Source organism: Thalia democratica, chromosome 4 (assembly GCF_965202585.1).
Source record: "Thalia democratica chromosome 4, ktThaDemo2.hap1.1, whole genome shotgun sequence".
Taxonomy (NCBI): domain Eukaryota; kingdom Metazoa; phylum Chordata; class Thaliacea; order Salpida; family Salpidae; genus Thalia; species Thalia democratica.
Genome location: NC_139168.1, coordinates 41,044,215 through 41,068,727, shown reverse-complemented (window position 1 = coordinate 41,068,727; position 24,513 = coordinate 41,044,215). Strand labels below are relative to the sequence as shown.

Genomic DNA, 24,513 nt, shown 5'->3' with positions numbered 1-24,513 from the left:
AAATAAACAGCCATACTCGATAAATAGACTATTTTATAAATCTTAAAAGTTATCAAGTTTTTATAAATTAGAAAAACTTTATAAAGCTATGATCGTTTTTTGTAAGCACTAGAGAAAAATTTACGTGATTTTATAGGTAATTTACCTCATAAATCTTTAATTTTGACTTGGGGTTGGTAGCCAATTATAAGTCGCGGGCCGGACTTTAAAACAAAAAGTCTTCTGTAGACCGCAGTTTAATGAAATATTTATAATAAGGAATAAAATAACATTTTTAAGAACAAATTTACTTCATTGTAGTTAAAGATTAAAGCACTAATAACTAAAGTAAGAACCGTATAACTGTTCAAAAAACAATTACTATTGTAAAAAATTGTAGTAAACAATTACTAAATAAAAGACGTGATATTTCAAACAACTGTGTACCAGGGGCGTGTCTAGACTTTTTTCAAAGGGGGTTCACAATTTTTTTTGTTCTTAATTTCCCGCTTAAATACGCATTTATTAGGTATGCACTACCAGTTAAAGTACGCAACATTTAGCCGAAAAACTCTGTGTTTAAGTTTTTTTTTCTGCTTAAAAAAAAACATATAAGTAGTAATGGATATATTTTTATTTATTATACTGTATTAAATTTAGATAAATTAAACTAAAAGAGCCGGAAAAAATTATATTTATAATAAAAACATTTTTTCAAGTAATTTAATCTATAAAAATTGAAATTTCACTAAAAAAATGGGTAATTACCTAGGATGATGTCGCACCAATATTAAGCTGAAATTATATTAAATTCAATCTTGTTTTTAACCATAATTTAGGCTTAAAAAATTTATTTTATAAATACATAAATAAGACTTATTTATCATAAATTAATAAAACTTATATATTTAATTTCTTTTATTTTTAAAATACAGCAAAGATACAATAACTTATATACATTCCTATACTGTAAAATAAAATCAATTAACTATTTGAGTTTTTAACAAATGAATTTAATGCTAAATATGTATTTATATAGCTTGTTTAAAACGAAGAATAATTTTAGAATAATCATATAAGGCTTAAAATTATAGTTCAAAAAGATATTAAACACAATATAATTTCAGCTTGATATTGGTGCGACATCATCCTAGGTAATTACCAAAAAATGTTTAAATTTTTACAACAAAATTAAAATATCTCTAAATTATAATTAAATGTTTGCCTGATGGTGCAGGAATTCTAATAATGATTTTGTAATCTCTCTGAGTTAAAAATTTCAATAAATCAAGAACCAACTTTGTGGCCAACAGATATACAAAAATAAAACAACTTAAATAAAAAAATATCAAAATACCATTAATTGATAAAAGATAAATAGCAAGGTGGTCTGAAGATAATCTGAAAACTCCCCTAACTGAACTTTTCAAGGTTTAAACCCAGTTGGTTGACACATAAACAAAAAATATAAATTTTAAAGTACAAAAGCTTCACACAACATTATTATATACAACCAACTCGGTAAATAAAACTTTAGTGATTATATTGGACATTTTTTAAGTAAAATTGTACTTACTAGTTCAAAAACAATACTGTATCAAAAGTTTTTTATACTAAGTAACAAGTTATAGTGGGAATTAAGAGCAATTTAGTAAAAAGTTTCCTAGAAAAAAAATGCTACTTTAAAACTTTTACCTATAATGACGTCACAATTAAAATTTCATTTAAAATTTATTTCAGCTGGGCAAAAAGAAGCTTTTTTTTTTAAGAAAACTTTTTTATCTTTCAGTGTTATAAATTCAACATTCATTATTCAAAGTTTATCAAATAACCAAAACAAAGTCAATAAACAACGTTTTTAGTGATAATCTAAAAATCTTTTTTTCTTTTTTTTTCATGGGGTTCACAGGAAACAGGAAACCAGTCAAAACACGCCCCTGCTGTGTACACAACCAACGGTTCTCCCCAAAAAAACACCTTGGCGCTTTCTCACCTTTCATATTTTTCATCCACCTTTCACATACACACACACATTCACTTAACATATATTAATATAATTATATATCCTAAGTAATATATAGTTTTAATCATTTATTATTTATACATCTATTTCGCACAAGTCACTTTCTATTCTCCGACATTTCATATATTCATCTTACCCTCGAACTACAATTCTTCACACCTTTATGTGTTAAGTTCCAAGTTTAATTGGAAGCCTGTATTCAAATCACAGATAAACCGTGCTTTTTTACCTACTACGCCCAAGAGAGCTAGTAGGTTTTTTTACTGCAGGTTTATACTTAGCATATGACCACCTCGTTGTTTTACATTTTAACTTTCATATTATAACACAGTTTACTTATTAAATATTTAAAATATATGTATGGGATATTTAATTTAAACACCAAACTTTATCAATCAATTATTTAAGTAATTACTATATAATATGATATTTAAGTCATTGTGATTTTATGTATGTCACTGTAATTTAATTATCGGTCAGTACTTAGTAAGCTCAATAACAAGTTTGGGTTTTTTTTGTGTTTTGTTTTTTTAAATTTTAATTTTTTCAATTTTGATTTTTACATTTGAACTAACATATTTGTTTTATTTTGTTCAAAATAGATTACAAACATACTTTGCAATACTAATTAAATAGTTGAAATAACTTCACTTATATTGTGAGTTAATAATTAGATGTAATGAATGTATTTTGTTCGTTTATTAACAACAGTAAAACTTAAATCAGTTTTCTTTCCATTTAACGTGAGTTGTTTGTTTATATTATAATTTGTTGTTTTGTTGTGTATTTTAGTTTATTTTACTTATTTTAGACTTAATAATCACAAATATTATATAGTTTTATAACAGTCGGATTTAATATTAAATATTTTAGCTATTATTAACTGTTATCTGTAGAAAATATTTTATTTTAATGAAAACATGTATACACCTACTTTACTCTATGCTTCTATTATTTCATTACAGTAATTATTTTTTTACGGAACCCAGTTGAAGTGTGTTGATTCGTTAACAAACAGAAACATATGTTGGTACAATAAAGGAATATTACTGTACAGTTTGTTTTTATTAAAGTAAGAACCTAAATTTAAAAAATTAATTTTGTGTTACTTTTGAAAAGTTTTCTTTTTCGCTAAAATGTATATCGCGGGCCGCAATCTGCCGACTTTTTGGAATAAATCAGGTTTTTCTAAAGTGGTCTATATGGCCCCCTTAAAAGCCATTTTAGCAATTCAGGAGCTTGACTAGTAAAGAGGCCATAAGGGGTACTACAAGAAATTTGAAACTTACACTAGATATCCTAGTAAGTTTATTAAACAAAATCTAAAATATTCAAATAAATTTTTGTCCAAGGACCTGGATGTCCAAAAAGACCTTTCGGTCATCCAGTTGTCTAGGGTTTGTTTTGACGAGTAAAAAAAAAGTCTTAGGTACATTTCACGGGGAATTCATAACTTACACTAGATACTCTGGGAATTTGTGATTGGTAAGAGGGATGAAAAAATTTTTAAAGGGGCGTTTATGAAAATGAATTTGAGAAACCCTGGAATCGATTAATAAGTTAAGGGCTTAATATCAATTTAGCATTCTACACAAACATTAAAAGACTATATTTCTCATGTGTTTATAAGTGCAAATATAGAATTAAAATACTAAATAAAATATTTGAAAAAACTTTATTATACTTTTATCGAAGTAAATTAGTAAGTTATTTTAGTAAAACAATTTACAGAACTTTATTTGGGCTTGTATAGGAATAACGCTTAAAAGTAAACTTAAGCTAGCTTAGTATTATAAAGTTGAAACAAAACTTATTTTAATTAAACTTAAGTTTTTAAAATTGCAATATTTTTAAAGCTTAAACGAACTTATCAATTACATGTGCTTAAGGTATTCAAGAATTTAATTTTTAAATTGTCTTTAATTAACGCATCACTTTTTTTCAAAAGTATAAACACCAATTATTACTCTGTGATTTTTTGTTCACTTTTTTAGTACATGATAAAACACTTAAAAAATATTTTTCTCCAAATACACCAAAAAATTTCTGAAATGAATTAACTAATTAAAATGTATTCTACTTTAAATACGTATAACATCCTTAATCCTTAGGAAAAAATTTCAAATTAAAACTAATTAACCTATAATAAATTACTTAAATAAGTTTTGTTTTGGTACAACTTAACTCAGACAGCTTAATATTTATATTATTATTTTAAAGTAATTCAAAATAAACTTATAGTTTTTAGATTTAAAATATAAAAAATACAACTTTATATTTCTACACTTCACGACTTTAATGAAAATTATAGAAAAGACGAAGATATCTAAAATATGTTGAAAATGACGTCATAATTTAGATGAAAAAACGTCAAAATTAGAATATTTAACTGCAAATAAGTTTTAATCCGTAGTAAAATCGACTATAATTTAATACTTTAAAGACCAAAGTAAAACAACAACTGTTTGAGAATGTAAAAAATACAAAGTAGTAAATAGATAAAAATACTGAAAAAATCGCGAGTTTTGAAACTTACAAAACACAGACACAAAATTTATTAGCACTCAGATAAAAAAAACAAAGAGACAAAAATGTTGTTTAAAGCGTGCAAAAACTTACGAGTTTTCAACCGCTAAAGAACACCAACAATATTAAACTGAAATAAATACTTTAATTAGACAGCTTTTATTGTAAACTTTGTAGCAAAATTGTATTTCAAGGTTGAAAACCGTTTTCTATCAATTGATTTAATTCTACTTAGCTTCAAATATGAAACACTAGTTGAAGAACAGCTAACCATCCTACATTCGTTTTAGTTTGTGCTTTTTTGGCAACTTCAATTGCTCAAATTTGACAAGAATATACAAAGAAAAGAAAATTGTAAACATAAGTTAATTTGAAGAAAAAAACACTTAACGTTTTGTATTCACAAAAATTATTACTTATTAAGGTGTTTTAAAGCATACAGAATAACAACAAATCAAAGAAATAATAATTCATCTAGACAAAAATAATTTCGGGCAAAAATCAACCCACACAGCTTCACTACGTATATTTTTTCAAAAAAAATCATCTTATTTTTAATGTTGATGTTCTTATAACTTTTTAATTGATAGAAAATTACAACATATTTAAACGTAGTTATCCAAATGAATTAACAGAATAGTAATAAAATAACACAAGAACAACAACAATGGTAAAAAATCTACTAGATACATGCTAAGACGTCATATTTTTAATAAATTTTTTAATACTAAATTTAGAACGCCATTTCGTATATAAATAGTACGCAACTAAATAACGAAAATAATACTTTTAAACTTTATATTTTTATCAAATGTAGAAATTTTATAATTTATAAAAAAAATGTTTAATTTATAATTTTATCCGATTAGAATTTCAAAAATCCAGTTGAAAAGTCGTCATGATTGCGTTTACTTCGTGACGTCATGAAGCTTAGTGTGTACTTTCACTGAAATCAGAGGCTGTAGTAAAAAATTATGACGTCAGTTTTTTTATGAATTTTATTTGTATAAGGTACTGATTAAATAAATTATTTTAAGTTTCAATTTGGCTTGAAAAAAAAACTGAACATTAGTATAAACTGAACACTTCATATACATAAGATATTTTTTTTTAAAGACAACTTTTTTTTTTTGAAAAATCACAGCGAAGATCCGGTCTTAACTCTTCGTGACGTAAAAAACATCGATTTGAAACGTCACAAAGAGCAAACACTGGGTAGCGGTATTGCGAAAAAGCTCAGTCAAAATATATTTAAAAAAGCAGTTTTAGAATATTACAACTAACTTTAAAATAGAAAGATGTACACGTGAGCTTTAAACATTAAAAAAGCAAAGGCTAGTGTATCTAAAAATATAATTCAAAACTTTAGATATTGATTTTTGTCTAAAATATCATTAGACTAATGTTGCGGAAAGTTGATTACGTTTTGATGTCACGACTTAAATGTTGTCAATTAGATAGAACTGCGTCGAAAATATAAGTTTGGAAAAATAAGTGCGTTACGGCCTTTAATACAAAGTGGAAAATATAAGCACGGTGGATTTCCTAAGAGAGGGAAATAAAAAAGAGAGGTAGAATGAGGGGAGTCACTGAATTATTCATGTCATTATTTACCCCTGCTTTTTCATTAGAGACATTTTGGCTTTAATGTTAAAATATGGCAACGCGCTGCAAGATTTCTCTGTGAGTCCTTCTAACGCGCCTTCCAATAAAAAACCTCGCTCGATATTTTATTTGTGTTTGCGCGCTACTCTGTTGTGCTTGTTGCGAAAAAATGCAAAAACCTAACTTGAACTGAATCTTATAAACTCATTAATCAGTTGAAAGCTAAAAATAAAAAAAGTTAGATATGTTATATCTAAACATGTTGAGTGTTTAAAATTGTTAAATGTAGTGTATACATTTTATGATTTGAGTTAGAAATTATAGCTTTCAACTTGAGCGAAAAAATGTAAACATGAGCATTTATAAAAAGATTAACTTTAGTAAGATCTTGAAACTGTTGTTAGATACTATTAAAGCAATCTACAAGGTAAAACTATTCTTTTTTATTTAATTCATAAAATTTGTTTAAAAACAATTTAGAATTAAGATTCAGAGTTGTAAATCTCATGAAACTAATATTTTAGTGTCTAATTGTTTCAAATCTTACAACTATAACAAATTCCTTTTATTCTGTATTAAATATTTAAGACAAATTATAATTTTAATTATTAGAACTATTAAATAAAACCATTTAGGTAAAACTGTTTCTTTACAAGTCGGTCTGTCTTATATTTTATATACTAACAAAGCAATCAGTTTCTTTTTACTCTTTTTTAATTAAGAGTATTTTCAAGATATAAAGGGTCAAAGTTGAACAGATAATAGGCTTCTTATTAAAGGAAAAAACTAAGAAAAGTAAAAAAGATTACTTAATTAAAACTATATTTTATCCTACAATCTTTAAGCAACGCTTTTTAAACTTTTCCAGTCTACTCTGAATAAACTATAAAAAAAAATTATTGTAAGGAATTGTTAAATGTCTAGGTATTTTTATAAATAAATTTAATGTTAATTAAAAGCATTTTTATTCTTTATCAGGTTGTTACATCAAATTACTTTGTTCTATACACATCTTTCTAAAGTTTAGTTTAAAAAAAATATAGGTGTATTTCTATATTATTTTTAATATTCATTAAAATTGTTTTTAGAAACTGATAAGTTATTTATGGTTGAACTAAAAATCAAATAAATTTATAAATTTTTAATTTAGTTGCTTTATCTATAAAGATTTAATATATAATACGGAGCTACTGTTTTTTTTTGTTTTAAAAGTAAAAATAAGTGTTGTGTAAATTTTACAGTTAAAAAATAATTCATTTTCTAGTTCCGTCACTTTTTCTTATAATTAACTTTATAAAAGACTTTTTTTTATTTATGCAAGAAATATTTCCTGAAAATTTGAGATACCTTGCATGAAAAACTTAGAGAGTAATAGACCATAATAAATTTAAAATTTTCTCACATGAAAGACATACTTTTGTATTTGAAACATTTTATAAAACTGATTATATCTCAAAAATTATATTTTATACTATAGGCTATCAAACAAAAGCCAATATTTATTTTTTTTAATATTCAATCTTTGATTATATATATTTCAATAACTACTGTGATTTTTTGAGTACATTAAACAACGACTGGATTTGTAATTATTAGTGCAAAAAATAAGAGTAACTTTAAAAAAGTGATTTACTCCGTTTTGACCTTATGTATATTAAGAACATCAAAACGAATTTCCTAGTCAATAAAAAGAGCAAACTAAATTATTTCATTAAAATAACTTTGAAATCTATTTATACTTCACTACTAAGAAAATATACGTGTTTTTATTGTAAATACATAGTTTTGGGAGTAAGTACTTCATTCATAATTGGAATTTTTTCTTTCGTTGATTGAAAATAACTTTCTTTTTTCATTTTAAATACATGCTAAAGTAAAAGTAATAAAAATTATATATTAAAATGCACCAACTAAATAGTTGTAAAATTCTAAAACTTTGTGTTGTTTAAAATTGCTAAGCTTATAAGTGAATAAAAAAGTTACATTGAAGTATTAGTACATTAATTACTGAAAATTTGATTCAGACATTACATATATATAAATATTCGTTTTGTCACTATTCCTTTGTTTTATGACTCAATTAAGAATCTGTTTTGGTTGTTGTTCTTGAAAAACAAACAAACTTTAAAATTTAGAAGAGCCCGCAATCTTTCAGGTTGTTCTTGATGATTACATCGGTGACCGCATCGAACACAAACTGAATGTTACCAGTGTCCGTAGCGCAAGTGAAGTGGGTGTAGATCTCCTTTGTGTCCTTCCGCTTGTTTAAGTCTTCAAACTGGAGCTGGATGTAAGCAGCTGCTTCCTCGTATGTGTCCTGACCTGCGTGTTAGATTGAAATTTCCGGAAAACTAACAATCGATACATTAGATTTTTTCAAATTAATAAGTTCACTACTGATCAATCACAAAATATTTTAGTACTTAAACTGATTCAAATTTTATAAAACTATAGGAAATACTCAATTCAGGGTTGCCACTCGTTTTATCAAAAATTTTTTCAGGTTTTCCAAAATTCTTCCAGGTCTTTAAAAGTATACATTTTTGGGTCTGTTTTTAGTTTAAAGTTAAGTTTAAGGTAAGAAACTGTGTTAATAGTATAAAAACATTGAAAAGATACTGTAAAGCTACTTTAAATGTGTTTTTTTGTAAAAAAAAAAATTGATGATGACAAAATCTTTTTATTTGTATAATAGAATTTTTGAGTCAAATTGAAATTATTATTGCTGAACACGTAAAATTGTTAAAATTCCAGGTTTTTCTAGGATTTTTCAGTGATTTTTGTTCAAAACTTCAGATTTTTCCAGGTTTTTATTTTTTCAAAATTTCCCCAATTCCAGGTTTTTCCAGTTTTTTTTGCCTAAATTGTCAAATTCCAGGTTTTTCCAGGATTCCAGGTAAAGTGGCAACCCTGTCAATCACTAAAATAGTTTATTTACACTTCGGTGGTTGTTTCGGACGTCCTCAGCAGTTTTTTTTAGAGAAATCTTTTTTGAAATTATAAATAAGCACTAGACTCTACCGCACGACTATCAACAACAGTCAAAAAGGTCATGAGGTCCTTACGATGACGAAACCAGGTCGCAGAATGTCACAAAGATAGTCATGTGATGTAGTCTTAATTTATAATTTAAAGAAAAAAATTGTAATTGGTCAAAGGAAAGATTACCGTAATAAGCATCACAAAAAACAACTAAAATTAATTTTAAAAAGTTATTGTGTATTTTATTACACAGCACGTAATTAATGGTAGGTTGCACTTTTTGTACAAAATATTATTTTTTTGTTATAAGTTTTTTTAGTTATTGTTTTGAAGAAAATTTTTTTTTTTAATTTAATATAACAAAATAGTTATCTAACAGAGTTCTTTTGTTTAAATTATAATTTTAACCTGGGTATTCGGGAAAGCATACTTTCAAAGAAGATTTTACAATTTTTTCTTCGAACAAATCCTTCTTGTTAAGGAAGAGAATAATGGAAGTTTCCGTGAACCACTTGTTGTTGCATATCGAATCAAACAACTTCATTGATTCATGCATACGATTCTGTCAAAAAAATATTAATGTTCAATATGTCATTTAGTTTTTTTCAGTACAATACCCAAACGTGATATAACTTTTATTAATAACTCAGGAAAAAAAATCAAAAGCTGTTCTTATACTTGTGTTTGGCTAGTTATTAACGAGCTGTAAATATTTTTTTAAATAGCTAAAATAATCAAGTTTATATGTTATATATAAGAAATTATTTCTTAAATAAAATCTAATAAAAACATCTTTTAAAGTTATAAATAGATGTTGTAACACTAAAATGTAAGAATACTAAACATTTGAAACATAACTTTTATAATAAAAGCCATACTTATACAAACAGAAAATTTCATTTGTACTCTAGGTCATTAGACCAAACTTTCTTAGCTTTTTTTTATCGTTCAATAAACAATAATAATAATATTTCATAAGTGAGTAAAAATAATAAACCATAAGAAAACTATGAAGCATTGTAACAATTTATGTCCTTAATAAAAACCAACGGTTAAGAACTTATGGTGTACATTTTGTTGTCAACTAATTTTTCAAAACTAGCCTAAGAATATTTAATTTGTGAAAAGTTCAATTTTAGCAACAAAAGTTATAATAGTTGATTAAGAATTATTTAAATGATATTTTCTAAGAACACTTATTTAAAAGTGCACTGCAATCTAAATAACAAACTCTCCGAAAGCTGTATTATATAGGATACTTTAAATAATTATAGTCCGAAAAATAACTAAAAGTTTTAAAATCGCACGGAAAGAAAAAAGTAAAAAGCAATACAAAAAAAAATCAAATTTAGTTTAGACTTTTAAAATAATAATGTTTGTAGACTTACTTAAGCACATTAATCTTATAACAAAATTATAACAGTATAACACAAATAAGTTTTAATTATTTGTAAAATATTTTATGTTAACGTTTTCATTTAATCTAAAACTAAAACACTGACCTTTTTTTATTTAGATATATTTTAACAATATATTAATTTAATGATTAAGTAAATAAATAGTAAAAATAATTTCAAAAAATACATTCAAAACCACAAACATTAACTCTAAGAACATATCCTTTAAGAAAAGAAAGATTATAAAACAGACGAAAAATTTACTACAACAACTACATAGTCAGTATTTATTATATATTTATAAATCATTACTATCAAATGACTTTTTTATCGAATCTGCAAGATATTACAGAGTGAAGCACAACAGTTTTGTGAACTTTAAGCTAGATAAAACACGATTTTTAAAAATTATTGAAGAACTGAAGTAGAAGCTGACACATAAATTATAAAATTTATTAGTTTTAGATGTAAATTTAATTTTAAATTTACTTGCATTAAATTTACAACTATATTAGGCAAAATCAACCCATTAACAAGTTAACTTTATAATTCTAAAAGTAGAAGAATAGCTTCAAACGCTACAAATAAAAATACATATATTAAACATAGTTAATTTGTGGAATTTTTGCAAGAATTCTCTAATATTATAAACCTTTTACAAAAAGTTATTTATAATTTAAAAAATTTAAGTAGTTTTTAAACTTTTAACTATATATAAACCAAAAAAAATCCTGTAAAATAATCTTTTGTACGTTTATCATGTAATTGTACTACTTTATTTTAGTTTTTTAACGAAGTATAAACCAAAAGTGCTTTAAAGAAAAACATAATTAAATGATAATTAAATAAGAATGATTTTCCATAAAACGAGTCGCAAAGTGTCAGATTAAATTTTACCATAAAAAATATACGTGTAGCATTTGAATATTTTTGCGAATTTACACATAAAGGACTGATAATCATCATGACCTTCAGATTTTTTTGAAACAAAAAAGTAGTTTTAATTAAAAGAGTAAGTAGAATTTTTAAGTAAGAGAAATTTGTTTTATTGATTTGTAAATATAATCGATAAGAGAATGAATCGAACAATTCTACGACCTTCAGTTTTTTACGAAAAACTGATTTTTTATTGTCTAACTAAAATTTTTATATTAACGTTTGTAAATATAAACATACTTATCAGCTAAGTTTTTTTAACCTAAAAAAATTAAAATAATTTATTGAATTATTTGTGAAACAATTAAGTAACAATGTTTTTTAACTAGGCATATAAAAAACTATAAAAGCATTTTGATAAAATTTTTGTTTTTTAGAAAATATGATTATTAATGTTTCATATCAATTAATCTTATAAAAAACTTATTGTCTCCGAAAAATATATTTGAAATATTGTTACTTTTTCTATATAAAGATATTTTCTTTAATAAAAATATTTTTTGTGTCAAAATTGACATACTTAAAAATATCACATAATTAACTTGTGCAGTCTGAACATCGGTTATAACAACACTTTTAGTCATATTTTGATGGTTAATACAACTTGAATCTACTTTAAAAACGACAAACATTTAAATAATGTTCTATTATGTAAGAAGATTTATTGGATTTTATTATAAGGTTTTAAATAACATTTACAACTCAAAAAAAAGAATAAATTCTCTTTTTTTTACATTTAGTTACAAATGGTATTTAAATAAAGTTGATTTTTCAAACAACTTCTATATCCTTACTTGTTTAACTTCAAAAACACATGTTATCATGAAAACATTTTAATTAGTCACAGTTTCCGTCATATTTATTTAATGACGTCATCTCAGTTAAAACGGTTATTTAAAAATTTAGTACGGTTTAAGATCTAAAACATAAATTATAACAAAAAATATTCATGAAATAAAAGTTATTTTATACAACCGATTTCAGTTTTAAAAGCTAACGCATATGTAGGTGTTTTCAAACAAAGAAACTCTCATATATCTTTTATATTATAGAAGTGCACCATTGTTTTTCAAATACCTGATCGTAAAAAATTCGAACTTAACCAGTCAAAGTTTGATTTAACAATAACGTGATAAAAAATATTTAACGCACATAATTATATTCACTAGTTGTTCAACTTTTATAAAAGGTTCACAAATCATTATTTTATCATATAAAAACATAAATTTTAATAAAACAAATTCCACATATTTTTAGCTGGTAAAATAAAGTCTATTAAAAAGTTGAGTATTAAATAAATCAAAATAATGAAATCATTCAAAAGAAAACTAATTTAGATAAATCATAGTTTAAAAAACTGTCATTATTACGTGACTTTAAATAGTTTCTGAAATTACTTTATGTACTTGTTTTAAACATTGGCTGATAAAAACTCAACCAAATATAAAAATGTTGACAAGTATTTTCAACTTAGTTAATAATTTAAAAGTTACAGAAATTATGTTATCGCATTTAAAAAATGTTTGAGTTATTATTTTAAATTAGTTCCGAACAAAAAAGTAGAGCAGTCAGGTACAGAATTTCATTTTAAACTAATTATATTAAAGTATTTTATAATTATAAAAGATTAAAATTTTATTACAATGAAAACGAGATTAATAGTTTTTTTTAAGAATGCAATATCTGCAATAAAATAAAACAACGTAACTCTTTTGTTAATTTCATAATTAAAGTATTAAGCGCTTATTATTAAAAACAAAACTCTTTATAAAAACTCTTTGTCTTGAAAAACTACTACAGCTTTGTGAAAAAATAAAAACAGTAAGAAATTTTAACTAAAATTAAGTCAATCTTTTATAATCTAAACTTAATTAAAAATAGAAGGTCTTTAAAAGTTTGTTATTAAGCTAGTAAATAAATTCTAATATATAAAAGTATAAAATATTATAGTAGTGCAAAAATATTATTAAAAAGTTCAAGGTAAACTCTTTAATTGAGTAACTATCTCGATCTAATAAAACACTTATTAGAAAGACTAAGTTTTATTTCAAATTCTACTTTATATTTATTTACCGTATAAGAATTTAAATAAAAATTATGCTGATAAACTATTACTAGAAATATACTATTCTCTGTTAAAGATTATTTTTGTAAACTTAAAAGTAAGAAAGTGAATTTAAATGTACTTATTTTAACTTTAATTATTTTTTTAACTTCAAACGATGGAAAAAAAACGTGATTTAATTCAAAAGTTTTAAATTAAAAAACAAATTTATAATATTATTTTTAAGTATCTAACTTAAAAACATATTTGTTAGTTTTCATTTTAAAAGTTATAATACAAAATAAAAACATATAAATGCAAAGCTTTTATTTTGTAAAGTATGGCTGACACCTTCAACAAAAACTAAATGTTAAAACTGTCCTGATACGTTTAAATCTTCATTGTAATTGTTTTCATTTTAAACGGTACTAAAAATGTATATATAGACGTATTTTTATTTTAATAATTATGTAAATTTGGTGAACTATGTTGTTTTTGATCGATAAAATGAGCCGTCAAAAACTTAAACATATTTAACATTTTAAAAGCATACTTAACATTTAATTCCTAAACCAACCATTTCTTCATCTTCGGCCAACACCAAATCGTAGGCAGAAAGAGCCACGCAGAATATAATGGCAGTGACGCCTTCGAAACAATGAATCCATTTCTTACGCTCACTACGCTGCCCTCCCACATCAAACATTCTGTCGAATAAAAACTAGTTCGTTGGAACTTTCTCGGAAATTTTTAAATGTCGTACTAGTCCGATGCGTAATACATGCTTAAACTATTACATAACTTAATTTGCCTATTTTAAAAATTCAAAACATTTTAAAAGTATATAATTTATTAAAAGCTCTTGAAAATGTATGAGAGTTTATACTTCTCTTTTTAAAACTTTAAGTAAAATATTTTATTAAAATTCAAAAACTTAGATAACTGGCTTTTCATTAAAGTTCAAAATAAACTAGGAAAATTTTTCAACGAAATTTTTGTTTTTATCTATTTTTACTGTTTTTGAACATACTTAAACAAGCATGTAAATTTCAGTGTAGAAATAAATTTTACCAAAAGCCGGAAATAATATTACAATCCAGTTATTAATGTTTCAATTGCTATTTTACGTCATATTTAATTGGATGTTTGACAATTTTATTGTCTTTGCCTATTTTACATAATTGAAATACATATTTTCTTTTGATAACAAAAAAGCATAAACTTGTAAAAATAAAAGGTTTTTGTAAACTTAAGTTTAAGACTGCCTAAGACATATAATTTTGTAAAAATCAATTAGTTTACGTTAAACTCAAGAAATTTTACATCATTAAAACAAAACATGCACTTTTAACTAACATGCAATACAATAAATGATGACTGCATTTTAAATGGATACAGGTTTTGATAGTTTTGTATTTTAAATCTTTGAAAAATACATTAAATAGATAAAAAAGTAAAAAATTCTATTGTAATAATTAAACATTTTATATTCAAAAAAAGTATCTTTTAAATTACTTTTTTGAAATTCACCAATCAATTTTCAAAACAACTAAGAAATGTATGACTGACTTGAAGCTAAGTTGTTTAAAATTGAAATGAACTTCGACGATGCCTGTAGTCTTGACCCTCGTTCTTAATACATCCTGCTGCGTAGGAATGTATTCAGGTGAAGTGAGACGTTCTAATGAGTCCAGGTAGCTACAACGAATACATGCAACATCAAACTACAACATCAATTTTATGAATCACGATGGCTTACTTACAAACACAATGACGTATATTTTACTCTTTTTTGTACTTGAAAATTATTACAAAAGTTTTAACCACAACTTTATAGTTTAAGTATTATAAAAACAATTGTTCTACGCAAATTAAAATCAATAAAGTTTCTATATAAACAGTAAACTAAAGCAATACTTTAAATCTACCTTAAAAAATATTTAGATACTAAAAACAACTAAAAAATTACTGTTAAAAAAACTAAACTATAATACAATCATCATTTAATTTATCGCTTGTTATAAGTATTCGACTTTTTTTAACTTAATTTTTTGTACTATAATGAATTGTTTTTTATCTCACTTTACCTTTTAATATGGAACTAGTTTCAGTTCAGTTCTTTTTCAGTTAGAATACTTATGCTAATTAACTTAACGAACTTTATTTCTTATGAATACAAAAATAATTGTTATTGATAGTATAACTTATTTTGCGGTTACAGAGCTCAATACTCTAGATATATTGAAAAAATCATTAGTATATATATATAAATTTTATCAGCTTATATTCAAGTAAAAAAAATGTTCTAAAATGTATAAAAATAAAATTAATTTTGGGAAAACTAGAAAAGGAAGTATTCAAGCTGAAGAGTTTTACTCAAACAAACGCAACATTATCATTCAAGTTTGATTTTTTTTAGGCTTAAACAATCAAGTATCTCTAACAAAACACATATCAAATTTATTTAAATGAAATTTCTCAAAATATCTTAATTAATACTTTCTTTATTTTTTAGGTACACTTATAACTCTTGCAAAATATATTATATCACAAAAGGAAAAATAACAGTGTTTAATTTAATTATAATTAAACAAAAAGAAAAAATAATTTAAGTTATTCCTTATTGAAAAACAAGTTTAAGACAAATTTAAAAAAAAAATACAAAAATATATAGTATATCATTCTGTTAAGTTTTAAATAAGAATATACGTATCTTTAAATTTATAACTAATTATGTACTTTACTGTTAAACATTTTTTATAATTACATAAAAATTTTTGATTTATTTTTATTGAAACAAACAAAAGTTTTCTTTTTTCCAAACATAAAAATACTAAAAATTACTACATCACCATAAGATTGTTACTAGTTATTGTTAATATTTTAATTTGAAAAAAATTTAAAATCGATTATCTCAAGTATTTTTAAAGATCATTAAAATTTTTATTTATTTCATAAATTCAAAACAAAATTTGAAAGTAACGCAGTAACAGAATTCCCTAGCAAGTAGTAAAAGAAGCTTTGTCAGAGGAAAGAGAAAAATGGGAAAATCAATAATCAACTATTTGAAAGATAAAAAGACTGGATTCCGTTTTTTATTAACGCCTACATATGCATTGTGTTAACTTTTGTCTATGATTCTTTAAAAGCAAAACTTCAAAGTTTTTGCCAAAAAATTAAAGCAATAACTGTGCAGTTCACCCAACTTCATCTAAAATATTTTTACTTTTAAACTGACATTCTAATTCTGGATTTGTATGAAGAAAACATTGAAAGAAATATAACACAATAATTCATAAAATAAAGGCAATGAGGATCAGCAGCTTCTAATAATTAAAAAAATAGTTTAAGACATGTTAATATTGATTTGACGCCAATCTATTTAATCATGATAATTCTCAAAATAGACGCCGAGAATGATGACAAGTATGACATCATCAAAGATTGGTGACGCAACTTTACAACATCCTGGTTACCATGACAATTATAAGTTTTTGCACTTAAAACGCGCAATCATATGTAAAATTCAACGAAACTAAATACGTGGAGTTGAACAAATTATTAGAAAACTAATCAAATTTTTGAAATATTTGTAAAATATAAAAATTATTTAGTATTAAAATAACAACTTTTATAATATTTTTTTTTACAACTCTAAATTAAAATTTTATTTACAATAGTTTTATAAAAAATAACAGCTTTATTTGGTCCTCGTAAAAAAATAATTAAATTATATCAATGTATAAAAAAACTTGTTTTAAGAATTATAAAACGAGTTTAAACATAAACTTTAAAAAAAATTCTTTTTATTAAAAATTGCTTAAAAAAGCTTAAGTTTTTATTAACGGCTGTAAAATTACGGAATAGAAAAAGAATTGTTAATTATCTAGTGATAACCTTAAGACTTAATAAAATAACTTATACTTTTATAGAAATAAAAAAAACGAACAACATCAAACTGATAGAATGCAGACGCTACATAAGTATGTTAAACATCTCAATTCTATCAAATAAATTTATATAACTCCCATTGATATTAATTTAATAACAAAATTTCATTACTTTTTGCATAACGTAACTGATAAAAATTTGGATTTTATTATATTTTCTTAGATTAAATCCATAAAAAAGGCAAAAATACATTAAGCTACTCAAAATCTACACAATTTAACCAGTAAAAAGCTTTTTATTTTTTTCTTATCACATAATTTAAATTTTTCTAAGACGCGTGCTAAAATTTACAAAGCAAAGATACTAATTAAAAAAATTATTGCTTCAACTAAGATGACTAAGATCTTTAGATTACTAAGAGTTACGGAAAAAGCTTAAGTAAAAAAGATTAATAAATGTGAAGCTAATGGCGACTTTTTTAAAAATAACTTATAAATAAAATCTCATTTTTAACCTTTATATCTAAGTAACTAACTTATACTTTATTTGTAAATTTTTTAATAAACAAATGTATTTTGCTCTATAATAATATAAGCACATGAATATAAACTAAAACTCGAACTAACAAAAAATATTTAATTTAATATAGCAGCTAAATATGAATATAACTTCTGCAACACTGTGAACTAGCTATTTCAAATATATAAAGTTATAGTTTTACTTAACTTACTTAGTAATTTTTCAAGATTTTTATACCAACTGAACACATAACTACATTTTTTGAATAACAGTCGTTAAAACGTTTTATTTTCTAACTAACAACAACATCAAACACAAAATACTTACATAACACAGTATAAATAATTTTGAAATGACAAAAAAAACTTAAATTGTTGTTGTATGAATAAATAAGAAATCAAAAATTATTAATAGATAATAAAATTATCATACAATAAACGGATTTTTAATTTAAGAAAATTCTTAAATGGTTATTAATACCAAGGGAGATATTTTAAATAAAGAAATGTTAAAACATTTTTGGATATTTGCAAAAAATACCTTAAAAGATTAAAAGATTGCATAACATTATGAGAATACATATTTAGTGAATAAACTTTCAAGTAATAATTAGAGGCAGTATGATACTTTACACGCTTACAACACTACTTATTTATAACAAACTAAACAGATTTACTAACTAAACATATGAACTGTGACTAATTACGACAAAAACTCAAAAATTCCACAACAACAAAAACAGTTATTCACTAAAGAACAACAGTTACAACGAAAATTCAGGCTCCACCAAAACAATTTTACTTGAAGTAAAGGCTCTTGTGTTCAAACTGGGTTTCCACAATACCCGTGGTCTTAACCCTACTTCTAAGAACGTCTTGCTCCGTTGGTACATAATCCACTGAAACCAGTCTTTCTAGGCTATCCAGATAGCTGTCACCACACCATAAAACACTTATTTTGATTTATATAACGATATTTATTTTATATTTACTGTAGTAACATCAAAGCAAGGCCCGATAGTTCAATAAGCAAAGCTTAAACATTGCTTCAAGAAATAAATGTTGATACATTTGTAAAATATTTGTGACGTCAACCCGTCATCGTGCAAATTTTTATGTACAAAAATCGATAGTAAACAAACATTTTACATTTAAAAAAACTCGTTGTACATTTTGAACTGAATCGTTTAAACGAATAATACAAACGGTTGTAACGTTATTTTATGTTTTTCGGACACAATTTAAAAAAATCAAATAAAATTTGGTGCTTTTTTAAATAAATTAATACTTTTGAAGCATTACTTTTTTACTTTGAAGTATGCAGTTAACACCCTTACGTAGTTTACTTAAAGTACAAATGATTTTGTTGTACTTTATTGAAGCAAAATAAAGTAAAGTATCAAAAAATAAATATCACAAAACATGTTTCTTTTTTACAAGCAAATTTATCTAAACAACACCTTATTATTTTCAATAGTATTTTAAGGAAATGTCTACACCATTTCATATTAAAATAAGTTGGAAATTAGTTGGAAATGATTTTAATTCATGTTTTTCTTCGTTAAAACGCAAAACAATTTTTATATTTTTAGCATGAAGTTAATTTTATACAATATAATTTTAAATTAGTATAACTAAACCAGATAAAATAGAAATAAATTGTTAAATGCTTCAGCTACTTTATACTTAGTTACGGTATTTTTTATAGGATGTAGTAATTAAACAGCCAAAGTATAACGTTATAGTTTTTACAGTACATTAGATCCTTCAATAAACTTTTTTACGTGACCCTGTTCCATTGATTAGTTTAAGTTCATAAATTCTTAAACTACAAAATTTCATTACTTTTTGCATAACGTGACTGATAAAAACTTGGATTTTATTATATTTTCTTAGATTAAATCCATAAAAAAGGCAAAAATACATTAAGCTATTCAAAATCTTCCCATTTTAACCAATAAAAAGCTTTTTATCTTTTTCTTATCAAACAATTTAAATTTTTTGAAGACGCGTGCTGAAATTTACAAAGCAAAGATACTGATTAAAAAAATTATTGCATAAACTAAGATGACTAATATCTTTAGATTACTAAGAGTTACGGAAAAAGCTTTAGTAAAAAAGATTAATAACTGTGAAGTTAATGGCAACCTTTTTCAACAAAACTTATAAATAAAATTACAAATTATAAACTTATAAATAAAATAAACAAGTTATTTTTAAGTTTCTGAAACTCTTGCTTTAATCGTGTAGTTTTCATCTACTTATATGTTTTTTATACGAGCTGGTATAAAAAATAAGGAAAAAATCATGGAATTTGTGTATTTTTAAACCATAAAAACAAAAAAATGTTTTTTTTTGTAAACGACCCATATTGAGTGCACTTTCTAACATCTAACTGTAGAATATCTACTGTATTTCAAAGAAAAGTCTTAATCTCGTTCTTACAATCTTTGTTTACAAAAATGATTACTTAATGTTTCAATTTAAACTAAACATTTAATTAAGAAACTAATTTTGTTCCTAAATAAAAAACAATTCATTAAAAAAATACCATACATAACAACTATTTTTGTAAATTATCATGTAATCGAAAAAACTGACTATTGAGCTGAGTCATTCAGTTGGAACTCCCTGCTCCTGGCAAAGCAACTTTGCACTCCACTGTCAAGCCACATTCTCTTCATGCAGTCTCCGAGTTCCGACGACATCTCACCGTCATCTAACGATCCGGCGAGTGAAAACAACTGTCGAGCGTCGTCCTACAACATCGAGTATTTCAATTTGTTAATATTGTTTCAACTGGAAGAATTAGCTAGACATATTCATTTAACAAACTTTATGTAGAAACGTATTTATAATATTTAAAGAACAGTAACTATTTTAAACTTCAACTATTAAAGTTTTTTTTTTGCATATCTGTATTAGAACTTTGCATAGATAATCAGTTGGAAGTTTCATTTGTTTATTTTTATTATTTTTTAAACACTATCAGCTGTAAACGTATACGAAAAAACCTAGAGTTTTAATTTTTATAAAATTAATTTAATTTTAATTGAACCTTTATAACTTGTAAATTACTTTTATTTTTAGTTTAAAATTTAAAACTTGGTTTTACAAAGGTTCTTTCACTTTTCAAATTCAAATTTTCATCAACATAACGCGGTCTTTACAGGAACTTATAAAAATGCTAAAAAAAAGAAGTTAATTTTATCTTGTAAGGTTTAAATTAAAATAACAACAAGCCAAAAATTAATAAGTAAATTTTAAATACCGTGGAAATCAAGTTCAATTTATGATTTTATACATTTATTTTTACTTTAAACAACTAATAACTAATAACAACTATTAAAATTTGGTACAGTTCAGAAAATTTTAATTAAATGATTATCATACTAGTTTTTTCTTTATCAAAAAATAACAATGAATGAACTGTCAATTTAAAAATTTATTAAACCAAAGCAAGATACACTTCAAGTAAAAAAAAACATTATAAATGTTTAATTAGTTTACGAAAGTCACTGAAAAGCTTATACTTAAAATTATTTTTTACAAAAGTGAGTTTAAACGTGAAGCATGCATAATTTTCGTTTAAACAATTATTGTTACGTTTTTACCTTTATAATATTACTGAAGTTTTTGACTGAAAATTATTTCTTAAGAAGTTTAATAAACTGAACGTCATGTGGGTTCAAAAGTCGCGTAAACAATATTTAATTATTTTTAAAATATGTCCAAAAATTTCACTTTTCTAATGAAACTTAATATTTTAGTATTTCTACTCTTTCTTAAAGTTTTATATACAATTAACAATTTAAGCTGCGTTTTTAACCAAATGGTTTGAGTTATTGTTTTAAAATACGATCATAGTTATACAACATATAATCTTTAAGCTGAGTTAAACGATATATGAAAACTATTTATAACATTGAATAAAAACTTTCTTTACCTTGTATAACAAAATGTATCATTTAGAAAGTCTTGATAGCTAACATAAATTAAATTAAGGAAAATTTCCTAAATTATAATTTTAGCACAATGAAAAGAAGTCTATGTTGGTGTTTGTTTTCATTATAACTAGATGCTTTCCAATCATTTAGAGCTTGAAATATTTTGCATTTTCAAAGTGTTTTAATTAAAAACCACTCAAGTTCGATACAAAGATACAATCTGATAAAGTGAAAAGAGCTATACTTTATAAGAATTATACTTCTTCAGTTTCACTCAACTTATTTTTTAAGATTAAAGTAAACATAAAAATAGACTTTAAATGTAGATTATAGAATCAGAAATAATGTAACGTGGTAATGATTTTAAAATTAAACTAAATATTTTATTATTTCAAAAAGTAATTTATTGGTTACAAGTGAGGTTTAATCAATATCGTTTTTAATCTTTGTAAAAAAATAAACATGTACCTTAAAATATAGATAGCCTTGTACATAACATCTCAAACATTTGAGTTCTTCAAGTTTTATTTAAACTTTATTTATTACCCTCATTGATAAGCTAAAAACAAAAATGCTAATTTAATTTTGAACGTAAATAACCCTTTTACCTTAAGGTTAACCTCCAGCTTTTCTTAATTTTAAGCTTGAAATTATTTAAAACACGAAACTGTTTATTTTAGAAGAGCTAAGAAAGTATAATGTTAATAAAATAGTTAAAAAATAAAAACTATATTGTATACTTAATCAAGCAAAGTTTATTAGTAAATCAATTTATAAAATGCATTGAAACGACTTTTTTTTATTTTTTTTTCAAAAGACAAACACTTAATATTATTTGTAGTCTTGACTATCAATTTACTATAATTTTACTTTAGTAGCAAAGTGATACTAGTATGACATAGAGTATAAAACTTAATTTTTTTTTATATGCTTTATGTTTCAACAGAAATTTTTTTATAGTTTGTACGAAATATAAAACCACCTGAAGCTCAACTTTCAAAAATTATTTAGTTATAGTTTTTTATGATGAAAACATAGTTAATTAATTTTGTTTGTAGAAAATTTGAACTTTTTTGATATTGAAATGAAAGTTTATTATATATGCATAAAATGTTCAACGTTAAATAGTAATTTAAATAAAAAAATCCTAAATTTATTTTCATTAATTTAAAATAGCTTTTAAGTATTTAATCTACTTATATTTCTTTGATATAGTTGGTCAATATAGATTAAAATTTTAATTTATGAACAAATAAATTACTCTTCAATTTTAAGTACTTGCAACATTTTTTATATGGTAAAATTATGTAAAAACAAAAGTGTTAGTAAAGCATCAATTAGAATGGTAAATGTTTTTTTCTCTCATAAATCGACTTATTGAATTTCACCATAGTAACCAGTTTTTATCCAGTATTAATAATTCAAAATTCTATCACTAAGAGCAAAAACAAAATAATGAAAGATTATTTTAAAAACTAAAACTTCAATAAAAATCTGCCTTATAACTCCAACTTTAAATTGATAGATAAGACTGCTTGTAATAAAAACATTCAAAAATACCGTTAAAAGTTTATAAAGCTATTATCTTTTATAAAACCATTATAAACATTTTTACGGACTTAAAATTTTAAGTGTGAAATTTTAGATAGCAAAATTGAGTTATATCATTAATAATATATTCCTAAAATGCATAATCTTCACATCTTGGAAACATAAGATAGTTATCAATTATTTAAATAAATCATTAAATCATACGACCCATCAACATAAAATTTAAACAGCTATTTGAAAAGATAAATATCATTGTTATCATAAACCTTCTAAATGTAGATACATTTTTTTCATTATATTAAACATCACTTATTTTTTTTAAATACGTTGTTTAAAAACTAAGTTGAACTAAAAAATTACCCTAAAACAAATTGTTTAAGAATGGAAACTTACAGCTCTTTCTGCTTCTTCAAATTCAATCTTGAGTTTACCCATGGCCTTTACAATAGTGATCAGTGATTGTAGCGTGTTCGAATACACTACTGCTTTGTATTGAAGACACTCGTCTTTACTGTACCCATCTTCGTGAATAATTCTGTCATTAAACAAATAGCATCAAATAGTAAATCTTTGTATCACATAAAATATGTTTCGTAAACGTAGTTATGCAGTAAAATTGAAGCGTTTGACATATTTGAAACTATCAAATATAAAGCAAAACTTAAACTATTGACTTTACTACGAAGTTAAAGTTAAGGAAACATTTATAAGTTTTACAAGCGAAACTCAAAAAACAATGGGCAAATAAATTCACCTTGTAGTAGAAAAAAAATTCAAGAGTAGATAAATAGTTTTTTACTTTGGTATATTTGAAAACACAAAATTATGAAATTAATACATAAATCTTAGAAATCCTTAGGAATCTAATTTTCATAATGCTACTTTTCATTGTTATCGAATTTAATCATAGTAAATGCTTTTCATATACTGCACTATAATTAAAATATAATCGACAAGGTTAAATAAAATTTCGAAGCTTGGAAAAATTAAAAATTTTGAAAATAGGTCAGTAATATATATCTAAATTATTCAAGTTGTACAACTTTTACAATCACGTAAAAAAAACACAGCTAATTTTTTTAACATATTTAAGTTTGAGTTATCATCTATATTA

General features: G+C 23.9%; 1 protein-coding gene across 1 annotated transcript in view; it reads right to left on the bottom strand.

The window, feature by feature from the left end:
• Positions 1-4,289: 4,289 nt before the first annotated feature.
• Positions 4,290-24,513, bottom strand: part of LOC145834103 (guanine nucleotide-binding protein G(i) subunit alpha-like) — a 28,485-nt gene continuing 8,261 nt past the window's right edge. Inside the window, exons 4-10 of the mRNA XM_082941449.1 lie at positions 23,793-23,934; positions 20,503-20,660; positions 15,062-15,190; positions 14,070-14,199; positions 9,524-9,677; positions 8,257-8,455; positions 4,290-5,487 (exon numbers count right to left, since the gene is read on the bottom strand). Coding sequence (XP_082797575.1) covers positions 8,265-8,455; positions 9,524-9,677; positions 14,070-14,199; positions 15,062-15,190; positions 20,503-20,660; positions 23,793-23,934 — 904 coding nt within the window. The 3' untranslated portion in view covers positions 4,290-5,487; positions 8,257-8,264. The remainder of the gene's footprint in view (positions 5,488-8,256; positions 8,456-9,523; positions 9,678-14,069; positions 14,200-15,061; positions 15,191-20,502; positions 20,661-23,792; positions 23,935-24,513) is intronic.